Source organism: Hirundo rustica, chromosome 2, assembly GCF_015227805.2.
Source record: "Hirundo rustica isolate bHirRus1 chromosome 2, bHirRus1.pri.v3, whole genome shotgun sequence".
NCBI classification, from domain to species: domain Eukaryota; kingdom Metazoa; phylum Chordata; class Aves; order Passeriformes; family Hirundinidae; genus Hirundo; species Hirundo rustica.
The window spans coordinates 46,343,123-46,357,314 of record NC_053451.1 but is presented as its reverse complement, the minus strand read 5'-3'; the positions used below and the strand labels follow the sequence as shown (position 1 = coordinate 46,357,314).

At 36.2% G+C, this 14,192-nt stretch overlaps 1 protein-coding gene across 4 annotated transcripts in view; it reads right to left on the bottom strand.

Annotated features, from left to right (window-relative positions):
• The window catches only part of TNFRSF19 (TNF receptor superfamily member 19), a 57,823-nt gene that overhangs the window by 36,801 nt on the left and 6,830 nt on the right, over positions 1-14,192 (bottom strand). For 3 of the 4 annotated variants that reach the window (XM_040056263.2, XM_040056264.1, XM_040056265.2), the window contains 2 exons: positions 8,599-8,687; positions 7,920-8,030 (listed from right to left, as the gene is read on the bottom strand). In XM_040056263.2, the coding sequence (XP_039912197.1) occupies positions 7,920-8,030; positions 8,599-8,664 (177 nt within the window). In that variant the 5' untranslated portion in view covers positions 8,665-8,687. Of the gene's footprint in view, positions 1-7,919; positions 8,031-8,598; positions 8,688-12,151; positions 12,232-14,192 lie in introns of those variants that run through there. The other variant, XM_040056266.2, reaches the window with a different exon arrangement.

The window sequence follows — 14,192 nt, the reverse complement described above, 5'->3', positions numbered from 1 at the left end:
CCTGAAATGATAAAGTAACAATAAATAACTTCAGATGCATTTTACAGGGCATTCTAAGAATTTTTAGTTTTCCTTTATGTTAAGAATAAACTTTACTCTCATCTGAAGAACATGCCCTCAAGTATGCAGAAAACGAACAATTTGTGAAAGCAACTACAAAAAGACACTAGAAAGTCTTCTCCTTCTGTTTCTAGATCCACAAACTTGAACAATAATTTTTAGTTTTTGTTTTGCTTTCTTTTAGCTGAAATGTAGCTTATTACTGAGCATGTCTCAGATCAAGGAGCAGACAGGCAAAACATTGCAGTTAGTAACAAAAACAAAAAACATCCTACAACAAAAAACGTCCTACAACAAAAAACGTCCTACAACAAAAAACGTCCTACAGTTTCATGCACTGTACAGCACAGTCCTCCTGTGACATACTGGGACCATATTAAAGCTGGAAAGCAAAAAGTTTTTTAAAAATATAAAAATAATTATTTTCTTTTTTTTTTTTACTTACTTCAGACGTAGAACATTTTATACAATTTTATTTCAACCTGACAAGTTTCTACTAGGAATCAAGGCCAAAGCCATGTCAGTTGCAGGTCTATCTTTCTGTGTTCATTTTTACACTCCATTTCATTTATATAATTGTAAGACTGTATACAAAGCTACACGATTACCACCAGGGACTGGAACCAGACTGACTTCTGCTAGGTTTTATTCTCCCTAAGTCTAAATAAACTTTTTCACTGAATATCATAAATCTTTAACACACTCTTTCTAGTTAGCTTACCCAAATAGTAGCGTTATGAAATATATTATAGACCTCAGTTGAACCATATATATTTGGATCTTTTGATAAATCGCTTGGAATTAGTCCCTCCCAAGTCCTATCAAACTTTCCAAAGCAAGGCTTGAATTAATTTAATTATAAGTTTTTCTTTCTAGACTACCTTTGAAGCTTTGGATCAAAACACAAGCAGGAAATAAAAGTTAGAATTAAATGCTCTCACTCACTGGCCCAAACTACCAAAACTGAGTAAATTGTTTCTAGATCGGATCTGCTTTGCTATACAGCTGGATGTATGGAAACATCCTAGTGATTCTTTGCATCATGGAATGGTTTACTTTAAAGCTATAAAAATGGTGGATGCAATATAAAGAAATCTTCTGCCCAAGGAATTTATAGTCTCCCATCTTTTCAAAGATGGCTTCTAAGTCCCTGCCAGGAATTCTGCAGATACCAATTTATAACAACGAAAACTTTATGTATGTGCTTTTTATGTTCACATAATATTTGAGGTAGTAAACTTCCTGGCAGGTGCAAATAAGTATTTTAGCTTGTAAACCAGGCAGAACTTCAAACAGATCTGTACCCATAATTAACCACATTCCCCAAACTGAAGGATATGATTTAGATGATGGATTCAAACCCTTTGAAATCTTGGACTTTATAATTTAGCAGTCCAGCAAAGATACAAACAAGACTGTTCATCTTTTATCAGTACATGTGCAAAACTGATGTGCACCAGTTTTCTCAGTGTTTTATTTACAAAACTGTCAAGTTATACAGTTGATGAGATCTGAATAGTTCCCAGCTCCCCCTCACCCTTTCCATCCTCCCACTCTTAACTTTAAAAGAGAACTCATCTCCTGTGGGATTTGATCTTAGGAATGCAGAAAAGAGAAATAAACTTTGTAATATCAATTAGCTAGATTTAAAAAAATTAATAATTTTGTGCCAGAAAAAAATAGCACAAATATATGCTGTCTTTATTTTTGCTGTTGAGAAGCTTTCTGTGAAGAACACTTAGCACACTCCTCCCTTTCCACTTTCCCTTTTCAATTAATGAAAATTTTCTCTCTCAAAAGATACACAGTACAAGCCATAAAAACCAGAATACTTCTTTAGAAAACTGAATTCAAGCTAATTATAAAAAATCTTCAAATTTCAAATGCACCTCAATTTCCTTGATATCTATAAGCTTTCACTATCGCAGTGATGTGCCATCTCTTTACCTTTAACTTATGTATCTCCAGAACAATTCTGCTCAGAAGTGTTTCCCTGAGGTATCCAGTGGGATGACTGGTCAAGGCTGTCTAGGAATCTGTAGCAAACTAGTTAACCAAACTCATAATTTTGTTTCTAGCTAAAAATATTAAAAGCACAGAATAATGCAGACACCTTTCAAGAACTACCAAGCCACTGTTAAAATTTTCTTTCACTATGTACTACCCAAACACTGATCCAGACAGAACAACCATAAGTTGAGCAGACTATAAAGGGTACTGGAGTTAAGTGGTATGGTTTTTCCCTAAAAGATTAATCCAACACAGAAAGTAAATGAACAGTAAATTAAATTTTAAACATTATTTCAATTAAAATAACCTCAAATTTCATTTAAAAACGCTTTCAGGCATCATTAAGATCTTAATCTGCAAGCACATTTTAAAATTGTTTCTAGTTCCACTGATTATCCACGACCTATGTAAGTCCCAAGACAACACAGCCAGAACAGTTCCACTTATGCCATGATGATTACAAGAATATTTGGGTATTCTCAAGAAAAAGTCTTCCAGGCATTAAGACACTTTTAATTGGTGTCAGGTCACGTAACAGGTTGTGGCACTACACTGGTGCTGGGAAATGAAGTTTTTCCTAATACATTAGAGTACATGGCCTCGTTAAATAGCACACAGTTTTAGCTTCCTAAAGTACCTCAGGCTGTGGGTCAGCCTTGTCTAGAATCCAGTAATGAGCTGGATCTGTCAGCAGAAGTCTCTGAGCGGGACAGGCTGCAACAGCAATGCTGCAAACATCTGACTTGGCTGCACAGCTAGGGCCAGAAAAGTTTCATTCGCAGTGACGATGATTGGACATGCCTACACGCAGCTGCTCCAGTTTCCAGAAACACATGTTGGCCTCTCCTGAGCTGAGATCTGGCCAGCTTCCTCACAAGCAGCTCTCGTGCTTTGGAAAGCGAAGAGTGACTGCTAAACATGGCAGCAGCTGCTCCGGGCGGCTTCACCGGGATAACCCATCACAGGACGGTCACATCCAGGAGTAGCTCCAAACGGTACCTCCCCGTTTAATCAACGATTCCTTTTCCTGAGACAACCTGCAGGTCTCCTCTTTGCTCATCATATACCTGGCACAAGGAAGCAAGCTGTGATACGCAGCCCCGCCTTGGCAACCATCAGGCTGCCTCCGTCCCACCAGCTCTCGGCACAGCAGCTGTCTCCTGGTGGCTGCATTTATTTCTCATGGCTTACTTTGTGGCACTGCTGGCTTCAGGCTCTCTCCCTTCCACCTCATGCTTTCTATTCCTTGTCACATACTGTCCTCAGGGTTCTGGCTCAGCTGATAACTTAAAAAAAAAAACGGTGGTGAAAGGACTGGAAGGACGTTCATTTCCGTACTTGAATGTTTTTAAGAAAAAGGCTGAAACACAAATGACGTCATTTGTTTTGGGTATTTTTCTGCATTAATTGGGATTTGTATAAATTTCAATAATATATAGAGTTTGATCTATTTCAGAAATATATATAAGATAGGATGAAAGGCTATTACTATCAAGCCAAGTCAATGACTATTCAGGCACTGGCAAACTGAAGCCTCTTAGAGAATGAAAGATATTAAATTATTTGTGCTTAACTATGTGATGCTTTGCTAGCTACTAAATGAATGAGAAATGCAATAATGCTGAGCCACATGAAGCAAACAATTCCTTCTGAATCAACACAACCATTTCAGTCTCCCACCCCAGAAGAAAGCTCTGCTTAACGAAGAAAAGCAAAAAAAAACCAACAAAAAAACCTAACAAAAACCCCCAAACAAAAAAACCCAACCTGAAACAAAGGCTGCACACACTGGAAACTAAGCTAATTCAGTGATTCAAAGGCTTCACAAACATTACCAAAGACACATGTTTATGAGAAGAAAAGGCTATACAGAGATTTTTTTTTAATTAACAAATAGAAGCAAAAAAACATGGGAAGCAGCTTTCACTCTCGTCCCCATCAATTCTATTGATACAATAACAAAGCTTCCTTTCTTCTGACGGCAATATGTTTAAAGTATGTACTAAAAATACAATTAACATGAGCGATCAATGGATTTTAGTTCTAAGCTAATGTAACATTGCAGCACTGTCGCTAGAAAAGCACATAGGCAATCAGAAAGGAAAAGCTGAGGGTGGTACTACTTTTTTCTTAGTTTAAGGAAGAAAAAGTTACTTTTAAAACATTTTGGAAAAAGAGTCCCATTAAATTGTGACAGCAAAAGTTGAAAAGAATGGTTTAGATTCAGAATTAGTTACATGAAATAAGGCTGGGGGTTTTGCTGGTTTGGTTTTGTTTCATGCTATCAAGGGTGTCTGAAGTTGCTTACCTATACAGGAAGGTCAATCCAATTGACTGAGCACTGGCTTGCAACCAATATTAAAACACTCAGCACTGAATCACAGAACAGCCAGGTTAGAAGGAACCTTGAAAGAACATCTGATTCAAACTTTCATGGGTCAGGGACCTGAGCTGATAGGAGATGATCTAACACCCTGTCCAGTTGAATCCTGTAAGCTCCCAGTGATGGAGACTTTAGGGAGATTGTTTCAGTGAATGAATGTTCTCACTGTAAAAAGAAATTCTCCTGGTACAATTTGTGCCCATCACCCTTTGTCTTGTGATGCCTTGTGAAGAGAAAGCCTCTGCTCCACTCTACAGCCTCTGTCTACTTTGTTCTACCAAAAAATTCCTGCATTACCACGGGCAAGTTGATTCATGTTAGTGTCTGATGTATAAATTGAGAAAGGGTGACAGCATTTCCCTAATTTAGAAAGATGAAATACTCATATAATATAGCAACAAAGATATATATATATTATATATATAACTGAAGTTGTAAATAGTAGTTGTAAAAATAAGTGTACACACACATATGCACATTGTACAGATGGGGTTTTGCCCTGTATTTCTGTAAAGTCAGTCATGACAAGCAAGAAAACTACATATTTAAATTGTAACTGAGATAAAGTAATTTCTCATACACAAGATAGAAAAGCTGGACTTTTGTATTCAACAATATAGGCTGATATGTTTTGTTATAAACATTAAAAAAAAACCCTGTCTATCAATTGCTTAAAACACTCAGGGGGAACTGAACCAAAAAGCCCACCACTAACATTCTGTTTTACTGTAAACTAAGACACACAATCATGCTCACATATCTAGCAGTATATCTAGTTGTATCCATGAGCACTAAATATTTAATAGGAAAATGGACACATTATTGAGTGTTAAGAAGCTGTCATTAAACTACAGCATTATTATATCATTGCTTTCTCATATGTAAAAACACCAAGCAAACAAAGGTTCTCCTGGGCTGCAAATTACTTCAAGTGTATCATTAAGTGCCTCTTCCCTTTGCATTCTGACCTTTGAGTTAACATATTTGTTGCTTCAAGCTGTAGCTCTACATGACTACTTTCAACCACATTTCAGTTACAGCCACAGCATCACATCCTTCACTATGATTCACAGAAAATTGTTCCTCTATTTATGAAGGAAATTACAGTTCCACTGGTTTAGTTTTGAGCAAAGTCTGTTATTTCATTTCTAGTATAGAAAAAAAAATTTTTTTGAAAGTCTATTACTGTCTGTGAGATGTAATTGCTCACATAGTGAAATTAATCATGAATTCATATTTTCAAAAACACCAACTAGTCCTAAGAATCAGGACTATCAGACTGTAAAAAAAAAAAAAAAAAAAGGTGAAGCAAAACCATAACTTGAATAGTGTACTATTACAAACCATAACTTTGCTGTTTTAGTTTAGTTTTTCTTTATTGAGTGTAAATACTGAAGGCCTTAGTTTTTATGCTTTGGGGTTTTATTTGCCAATTAGATAAGTATATTATCTGACCATATAAATGCACATAGTATTGGCCTACTGTTATAAAGTGACACATTTACAAGTGCCTTTATACATTAAAACACCCTCTAGAACCTCTGAGTTCTCAAATTTAAGGCCAATCTGAAAAAATCCAAACTAAACCACATCCATAAGTCACGTCCAAATCTCTGCTTTAACAGCGTTGCTTGCATGGCTAAAGCTTCACTAATACTGCCCAACATACAAAGGGATTCCCACTGAAGTGTGAAACTAAATATTTCTGTTGACACACTGAACACTCACCACAGGGGGTCAAGAGACAGAGAAAAGGTGTCACTCAATTTCAGTAAATCCCTTCAAATCACACACAAGCCACAGTACTTGTGCTTTTTTCAAGAGCTGAACATAGTAGGAACTACGGAGCCATAAACTGAAAGCTTCTTTTTCCCCCCTACGGTTTGAACACACACACCAAACTTAGTAATTAATATTAAAAATTTTTCAAAAGAAACATTTCAAATTCCTCTAAACTGCCTAAATTCCACCTTCACCATCCGTCTTACACTACCAGTAGAAGTTCAAGGCAGAGTTTCCCTTCTGCATGCAAAGGGCATGCTCTTTATGGCCCCACCTTGCAGGTATGGATCTGACTGCACAGTTATGTCGGGGTCACTGCTTCACACTCCAGCCACGGGCAAGATGTGGGTTCAGAGCTAGCCACAGAAGAGAGGGTTTTACACACCCATGAGTCTTGATAGGTCTGCTCTCCCTTCCTGACACCACCCTGCACTCTTTTCTGCCTTACCACTCCTCACGTCTCTGGAAGGACACGCTTGCTCTCTCAAGACATCCAGTCTCCCAAGACACATAACTTGTTTTGTTGTGTCTTTCACATCCAGTAACTGAGTTAGTGAATCCCAACAAATCCCTGCCTCCTTCTTCTTTAAGTTATATCTTCCTTCATTGTTCTCTCTCCCTGCTCATGCACAGCACCTACTTTCTCTGCACTGAAGACAACTAAGATCTCCCTCGTGACTTGCATTCAGACTCGGAATTTTGTTCAAAATTTTGCCAAGTGAAGTTTCTAGTTCTATTGAGTCCCAGCCAGCATTCATCTCCATTGGTTCATTTTCACTGTCCTAAAATCCTAGTAATTCAGAAACTCTTATGGGGATTTTCTTTTGGAAGAGATTCAATTGTTATAAAAGCAAAATACAATTACATAAGAGTCACAATAGTATTTCCTTCTCAATGATATTGACAAAAACTTCTTATGTGCTTTCTAAATATCACCATGTATTTTTCTGGCCCCAACTTTTTCAATTACTTTACATGGCATAAAGATAAGAATTAGGTTCATAGCATTTTTAGTGATTTGTAAAACAGAAATTAGGCCTGACTTGAATCTGGCTTCCTAAAGTGCTCCAACCGCAGACCTACTGAAAACATAAAAATTGCCTATCTCCCTCCTGTTCTAAGAAAATGTATTAGCTCTCATTTGAATCTTATTCTGTATTTATGTACTTACGACCTTTTTATTAAAAATCATTCTGTTAAGACAAAAAGTCATACGTAAAACATTTAAACTTTGTCACCAAAACCCCAGAACTGATTGTGAATGTCAGCACTGTAAAAATCAAGCCCCTCCACATCAGCAGTCTGTACCAATCACTGGTTTGAAATTAATTTTTCACATTCTCTTCTACAGAGCACGGTTATTCAGTCTTAACTCCCTGTAGGTTTCTTTTTCTCCCTTGTTTGTAATTTCTTCCCTCCTTTTTAGCACTAACTCACCTTTAAAACAATAATTTGAGAGCCCATCCAGATGGTACTGCATATTTGTTAGTGGCATTATCATTTTAGGAACTGAGCATTTTGTAAAAAATGAAACAGGCAACGTGGTTCTTGAAAAACTGCAAAAGGCTCAAATGCCGAAACAGTAAATATTTTCATGTGAGTACAGATATCCATTATTTTAGATCACATACATAAATACACGTATCAGAAATAAAGTAAATTCAAGAAAGCATGATCTCCTTACCTTTGAGAGTTCCATTCCAGGCCCACATTGTTTGCAGAGGATACAGTTTCCAGTCTGGTCCCTAAATTCTTGTTCTCTGCAGTCTCCAGTCTCACAAATTACCTTACTTAGCTAAGAAACCCAAACCAACAACAAAACAAACAAACAAACAAACACGGTAAATTCATCAAAATATATTCAATCTGGGAAATAAATCCATGTCTTGTTCTAAAAAATGACTTTCTGAATTATTAATTACCCTTAGTTCTACAGCAAGCCAGAGTCAAGTACGCAAGCAGGCAACGTAATTGCGCACCGTGCTGCGTTCTGTCCGTAAACTGAATACTCCAAACACCTGAACTACGTATACAGCACCCTGGAGCAGGAGATGGCCACCTCTGAAGTGGAGCAGTATCACCTCCACAGCACTATATTCCCCTCTCCTTTCTGCCCAGTCCACTCCTTTGTCCATGAAGAGGTTCACAAGGTAAGACTTTGTAATTGCGTGTGAGGGGCAGCCAAAAATTATATGAATCAGTGGACCAAGCTTAAGCTGAAATCAATAAAATGTGTAAGCAATCATCTGTGTGCAGCATTTGAAGACCTTTAGTGTTAGCAATTTGTAAAACAAAAGACACAGATTCTATGTTCAGTAATTTTTTTTTTCAACCTGAGGGAAAAATATTAATCTTTAACTTACCAAACATGCTAGTAAAATGACAAGCACCTTCAGTTTATCATCTTCTTGTAATCCTTTAGAACCCATTTCTTGTGATTAAACCTTTCTCCCTAGAAAAATATTTTAAAAAAAGAAAAAAAAAAAAAAAGAAGAAAAAAAATCATTATAATTGCATTGTTTAAATTGCAGAAGTCACAGGTCCGTCATACTTCATTACACTTATGATGTCAAAATACAATCTGCCAATGTCATTAACATTTTCTGCTGGATTCCAGGAAGCTGCTAAACAACAAACATATGCTTTAAAAATCATATGCCTTTTGAAGACAAGACAATAAACACAAAGTTTCTGTAGTTAATCTCAGAAGAAGAGATGACTATCAGTCTAGATCAGAGAACATCAACATTTATTAATCTAACATCCCTATATGCCTATATGTTTCTTACTTGTTAAACACTCAACTAAGTATGTGATCAACAGACAAAAATAAATTTCTTTAAATACGCCATGTAGTTTTTATGATTTAAGGGTAGAGACTGACAAATGAAAGGATAGAACCCGAAGCAAAAGGAAAATAACATAGAAAAACATTAACATGTAAAATGCTTTCCAACATGGAAATACTGCAAGCATAATATGCTTGCAAAAATACACAACCAGAAAGAATAAACTATAATGAACACACAATTTCATATTTTACTGCATGAATACCCTAGTTAATGAATTCTAAACAATTGGAAGAAAGTATACTTCAGTGTCACTAAGGATATTTTTTAAGATAAGCTGTGTTTTGAAGTGTTAAAGAGCAAAAGTCTCCTAAAAAGAACAGAGCAGGTAGACACGTGTAAGACAGCACTCCACAGGAAAGCCAAGATGACATTTTTATGGTTATTTCTCACTTAGTGATGGTAATGGTCTATGGGCCAATGACAATTATCAGATTAAATGCATGTCAACACAGGTGAAAAAGAAGACATACTCTCAAGGAATACGAATACATACAGATATTGGATTTGACAGAGGGTTTTTTTTAAGTCTCAGGGAAAAAAATAAGTCAAGAAACATTAAATGGAAAAAAAAAAATCTCAGAAATAATTCTGGATAACCAAAACATTTACAACTTCATGTAAAAAGTACTGTAGAACAACTAGAAAAATGAAAAAGAAGAGTAAAAAATTTTTAAAAGTTTTGAAGTCATGAGAAGCTGACAATTCTAACCATGAAAAAAAACAGGTATGCACGAACAAAACCATTTCTAGTAATAGCAAAGAACAAACTGTGGACAGAGGCAGTAAAAATACTGTTAAGGGAAATTTCAAGAAATATTTCTCATCTATTTTTTGAAACACACAAAATGGGTAAATACACACACCACACATTATATCTTCTGGACAAAAAGTGACCAAATATCTCCTAAGTAAAACCAGATTAGATAAGAGACAAATTGTGAGACTTTGTACCTCAGTAACCTTGAAATAAGTATCAAGAAAGTTTTAGTTTTGATCCTGTTCAGTTTTGCTGTTCATTCCCTTTGGAATGCTACAGAAATTCAAGAGTAATAGGTGAAGAAGTTAAGAAATAACTAAGTATCATAATACAATAAATTCTACACTACATTACAGAAAAGCAGTCCTATAAAACAAGCTTGACTTTACTTGACTCAGAGAAGACAAGACAGTAAAGCTAAAAGTCTAAGAGTTAAATGAAATAAACTGATTAAATATTAATTCAAAGAATCATGCTGAAATTAATGGGAATTTGGAGAAAAATTCCCATTAAATTTTTGATTTCTATAATACTGTTTAGCGGAAAAAGAAGTACTTCATGTGTTTTCTTAATTGCTATAGGACTTAGAAGTTTACAGAAGTGTGCAAGGGAAATCAAGATGTAAATATAATTGAATTTCTTAGATTTGAATGTCAAGTGATTACTCCAAGTCATATATATTCCTTAATAGTTAAAAAATAGCTAAATCATAGTACAGTTCTAATGTAATTCTGACCATCTATAGACTACTAGCAAAACTTCAAACCCAGGATTCTTCCTAAGGTTAAAAGTAAGTTTTAAGTTTCAATATTTACTTTTGCTTCTGAAAATAGATGTATAACATACCAAAAAGAAACTGGAGAGTGTAATAATTGTATATTTTTGTGTCAAGTTTCACACAGAACTTCCAATACAAAAAATACCAGTGAGCTGTACTAAGCCTAATGATCTAAAACACGGAGCTGTAACAATCTAAGAAGTCTATTTTATCTGTGCAAGTCACCTGAAACATGGAAAATAAAGAAAATTAAGAACAGCCCAATTAACTGCCCTGCAGACTAATTATTTGCAATAAAACTATATCAGCTTAATGTAATTCAGGTATATTGACCCTATACATTTTCTCCAATACACAATATCTTGAAGATTTGATATTGTTAAAAAATCAGTATATACAGCTCATCAAAATCAATACCGAAACAAAGCTAATTACATATTTTCATCTTTTAGTATTCTGGAGTCATAACTGGAATAAAAATCAAATGCCAGTAGAGAACAAAAAGCAGCATTAAAAATCTTGCTGGTTATACTGACATCTTGTATTTCACTTTTGGAATTGCCCTGTTATGAGATGATCTTCTTATACCAAGCACCTCGAAGACTTCTAGAACATAAAAATCATAAGGCAAACCATCCTGTAGCAAAATATATTTTGTTCACCTAGGTGTGAAATTTGATTGCAGCTATGAAATATTCTCTATTTAAAAGAAAATCTACTGCCTTTATAACAGTCTCGGCAAATCCAATCACCAGGAGTTCCACAGCCCAGAGTAAATTTTCAAAATCAAACATTTTACAACTGACATCAAACTATCAAGGACTTCTCCAACTCATCCAACACTTAACTAAGCTTCAGGTTTTTGACTGATCATTACAAGTTTCATGGTATCTTATAGCTTTAGGCCTAGGATATGTCTTCCATAATGAACAAGGATTCCAAAAGAAGCTTGCAGGTCTATGGACCTTAAACTTCAGAGCACTTCAGTAGCACCAGAACACATTTAAATAACTCCACCAGATGTGTAGGTATGTCTGTGGTACTCTATCATGCCAGCACTGTGCCCATTGTCACCACTCCTACCAAAACAACACCAAAGACTATCTACTGACTAACATGTGAGAAAGAAATGAGCCAGTGTACAAGAAATAACCATTTTTAAGAGGACAAATGAAATAAGATGTTTCTTTCATGACAACATTTTGATAAAAATAATTGAAAGGCACCTTAGTGGTTAGGGCACGTTAATAACTCATTGTATTGAGCACAAGTCCCAAAGGAGAGAGAACTGTGTCAGCTGCACGTTTCCTGTTTCCATCTCCAGTTTGGTCAAAAATCCTGCTTAAAAAGTAGAGACTGCAGCACTAAATAATAGGTTGCCCTTGGGCAAATTTCTTCTCACATGATATCAGGTGGCATTATACGGATGCCTGTTGGACACCAGCCATTCACCTCATGCTTTCAAGTAAGAAGCTATTAGAAGGTTTTTTTGCCTCTAAAACATGTGTGAGCAAACAGAAGTTCCATACCTTTAAAGCCTATTTGCTCTTGTCCAGATACTGATATTTAAAATGCCGAGTTCAGTTATATTCAATTTAATTAGAAGAAAGAAACCTGTGGACAAAGTTTTTTCAGGTCACCGAATCATTCCAAATATATCTTATTAGGTTAACAGTAATATGCTTGCCTAAAATACTCAGGGAAAAACAATCATTACTGGTAATGCACTGAACAAGAATAGAGAACTTGCATTAGGAAATGCGGTTGTACAATTTTAAGGTCATTTGGGGCCTACTATGCATATGCATAAAGAGGGCAATATCAAACAATAAATTAGAAACACCCAATAAATATATTGTGGAAGTAAGAACTTCCAGCCTTTTCGGGTTCTAGAATCCATTGCCTTCTAAAATTTACTCTTACATTTACCAGTTTGCTTGAATAGTAGTCATCATTTTATTTCAAAGTCATGTCAGAAAAATATTTTTTTTTCTCTTCAAAAAAAATTAAAGTTCCACTATGAAAGACACACCACCTCAAGAATCAAAGCAGCACGACTGAATTATGGCTGACTAGCAGGTTTCTCAGACAAGGAAGCACCCAAACTTTGAAGTCAACATCATCCATCTTCTAAGGGAAACTTTAGAAATGGTGAAGAGTCCCAACTTCACATTCATTTAACCTGAAGTTGTGAAATCCCATTAAGTCACAACCAGATCTTAAAAATTTCCTATATTCGATTTGATATTTTTACTTAATGACCACCTTTCACACGCTCTGTAACACTGGCAGAGTACTCTGGGAAGCTCTGGGCAAGAAAGAGGGGTGGAAATATAACCATCTTATCTCATTGCCAACAGAGGTCTCTGGTATCTCACAAACAGGGTCTCAGCTCCTTTCCAGCCACCAACTTCCCACCCGCAGCTGTCAACTGCGCGCAATAAAACAAGGAGCGGCAGATGGCTTCAGCAGAGTCAGTGCCCCAGGGGCAAGAAACAAGAGAAGGGAAAGTACTCACGCTGCTGCAACGACAAAGACAAAGAAAGGGAGCAAGTTAGGGACAAGAACTTCCACTACAGCGCTGCACATTGTTATTTCTGTCTCACGGGTCTAGAACACCTTCCCTTTACACCCTGCCCACAACCCTTGTAAGTCTTCCCCTTTGTGAAGTAAATGAGGTCTTGTCTGACCACATCTGCTCCAACTTTTCTGAGAAACGTGGGGAAAAAAGCTCCATGCTGTCAGTTAGGGCACAGTCATCCCATTAAATGTCACTTTGAAAAGATCTGTATTTTACAAACCTGCCACACATGGAATTGTATGACATTGGGCAGCTATGGATTTATTTCTAGTTTGGTAAAGACAAAGGTAGCAGATTAAAGTTAGAACCTTGATGGTGATAGAAAACACTTAGATGTATTTTAGGGGCCAAGGGAGATTAGAAGAAGACAGGGCCACAAGACACAGCCAGGAAATATTTGTGCTCCTTTCGAGTACCACACACTTCAAGTTACACTAATTGAAGTACTTGTCTTTACAGGAATAATGGTGATAAAGCAGTATATCATTTGTGTTCTTCAACATACCCAGCTTATCATTAATTAGATATTAGAGTGAAATATTGTAACAAAGGTGCCATGTGGCAACATTCTTCCTACACATAAACAAAGCTTTTTAGAGGATCAGAGCCTGTGATTCACACAGGAACTCCCACTCTCACCAAAGTTGATGAGCCTACTCATACAACATCAAAACTGTAGTAAAAAGAATGTTGTTCCTTCTGTTTAAAACACCTCACCCATCTCAAGTTCTAGGAGACACTGGTTTGGTAGATGAAAGCTCAGTGTCAAGGACATATCTTTTGTACTCAGATATGTGAATAAGTAATACATTGAGAATGCCAGTATTATATTCAGATTTCATTTACACCAAAATATACTAATAGTTCTTTTTCAAAGTAATTTTTAGGGATCATGAATTATAAAGCACTGGGCTGGTTAATACAGCTAATACACCTTGCAATGGTGCAATGCCAATATGCTACATTTATCCAGCCAGCCTTGAGCAGTT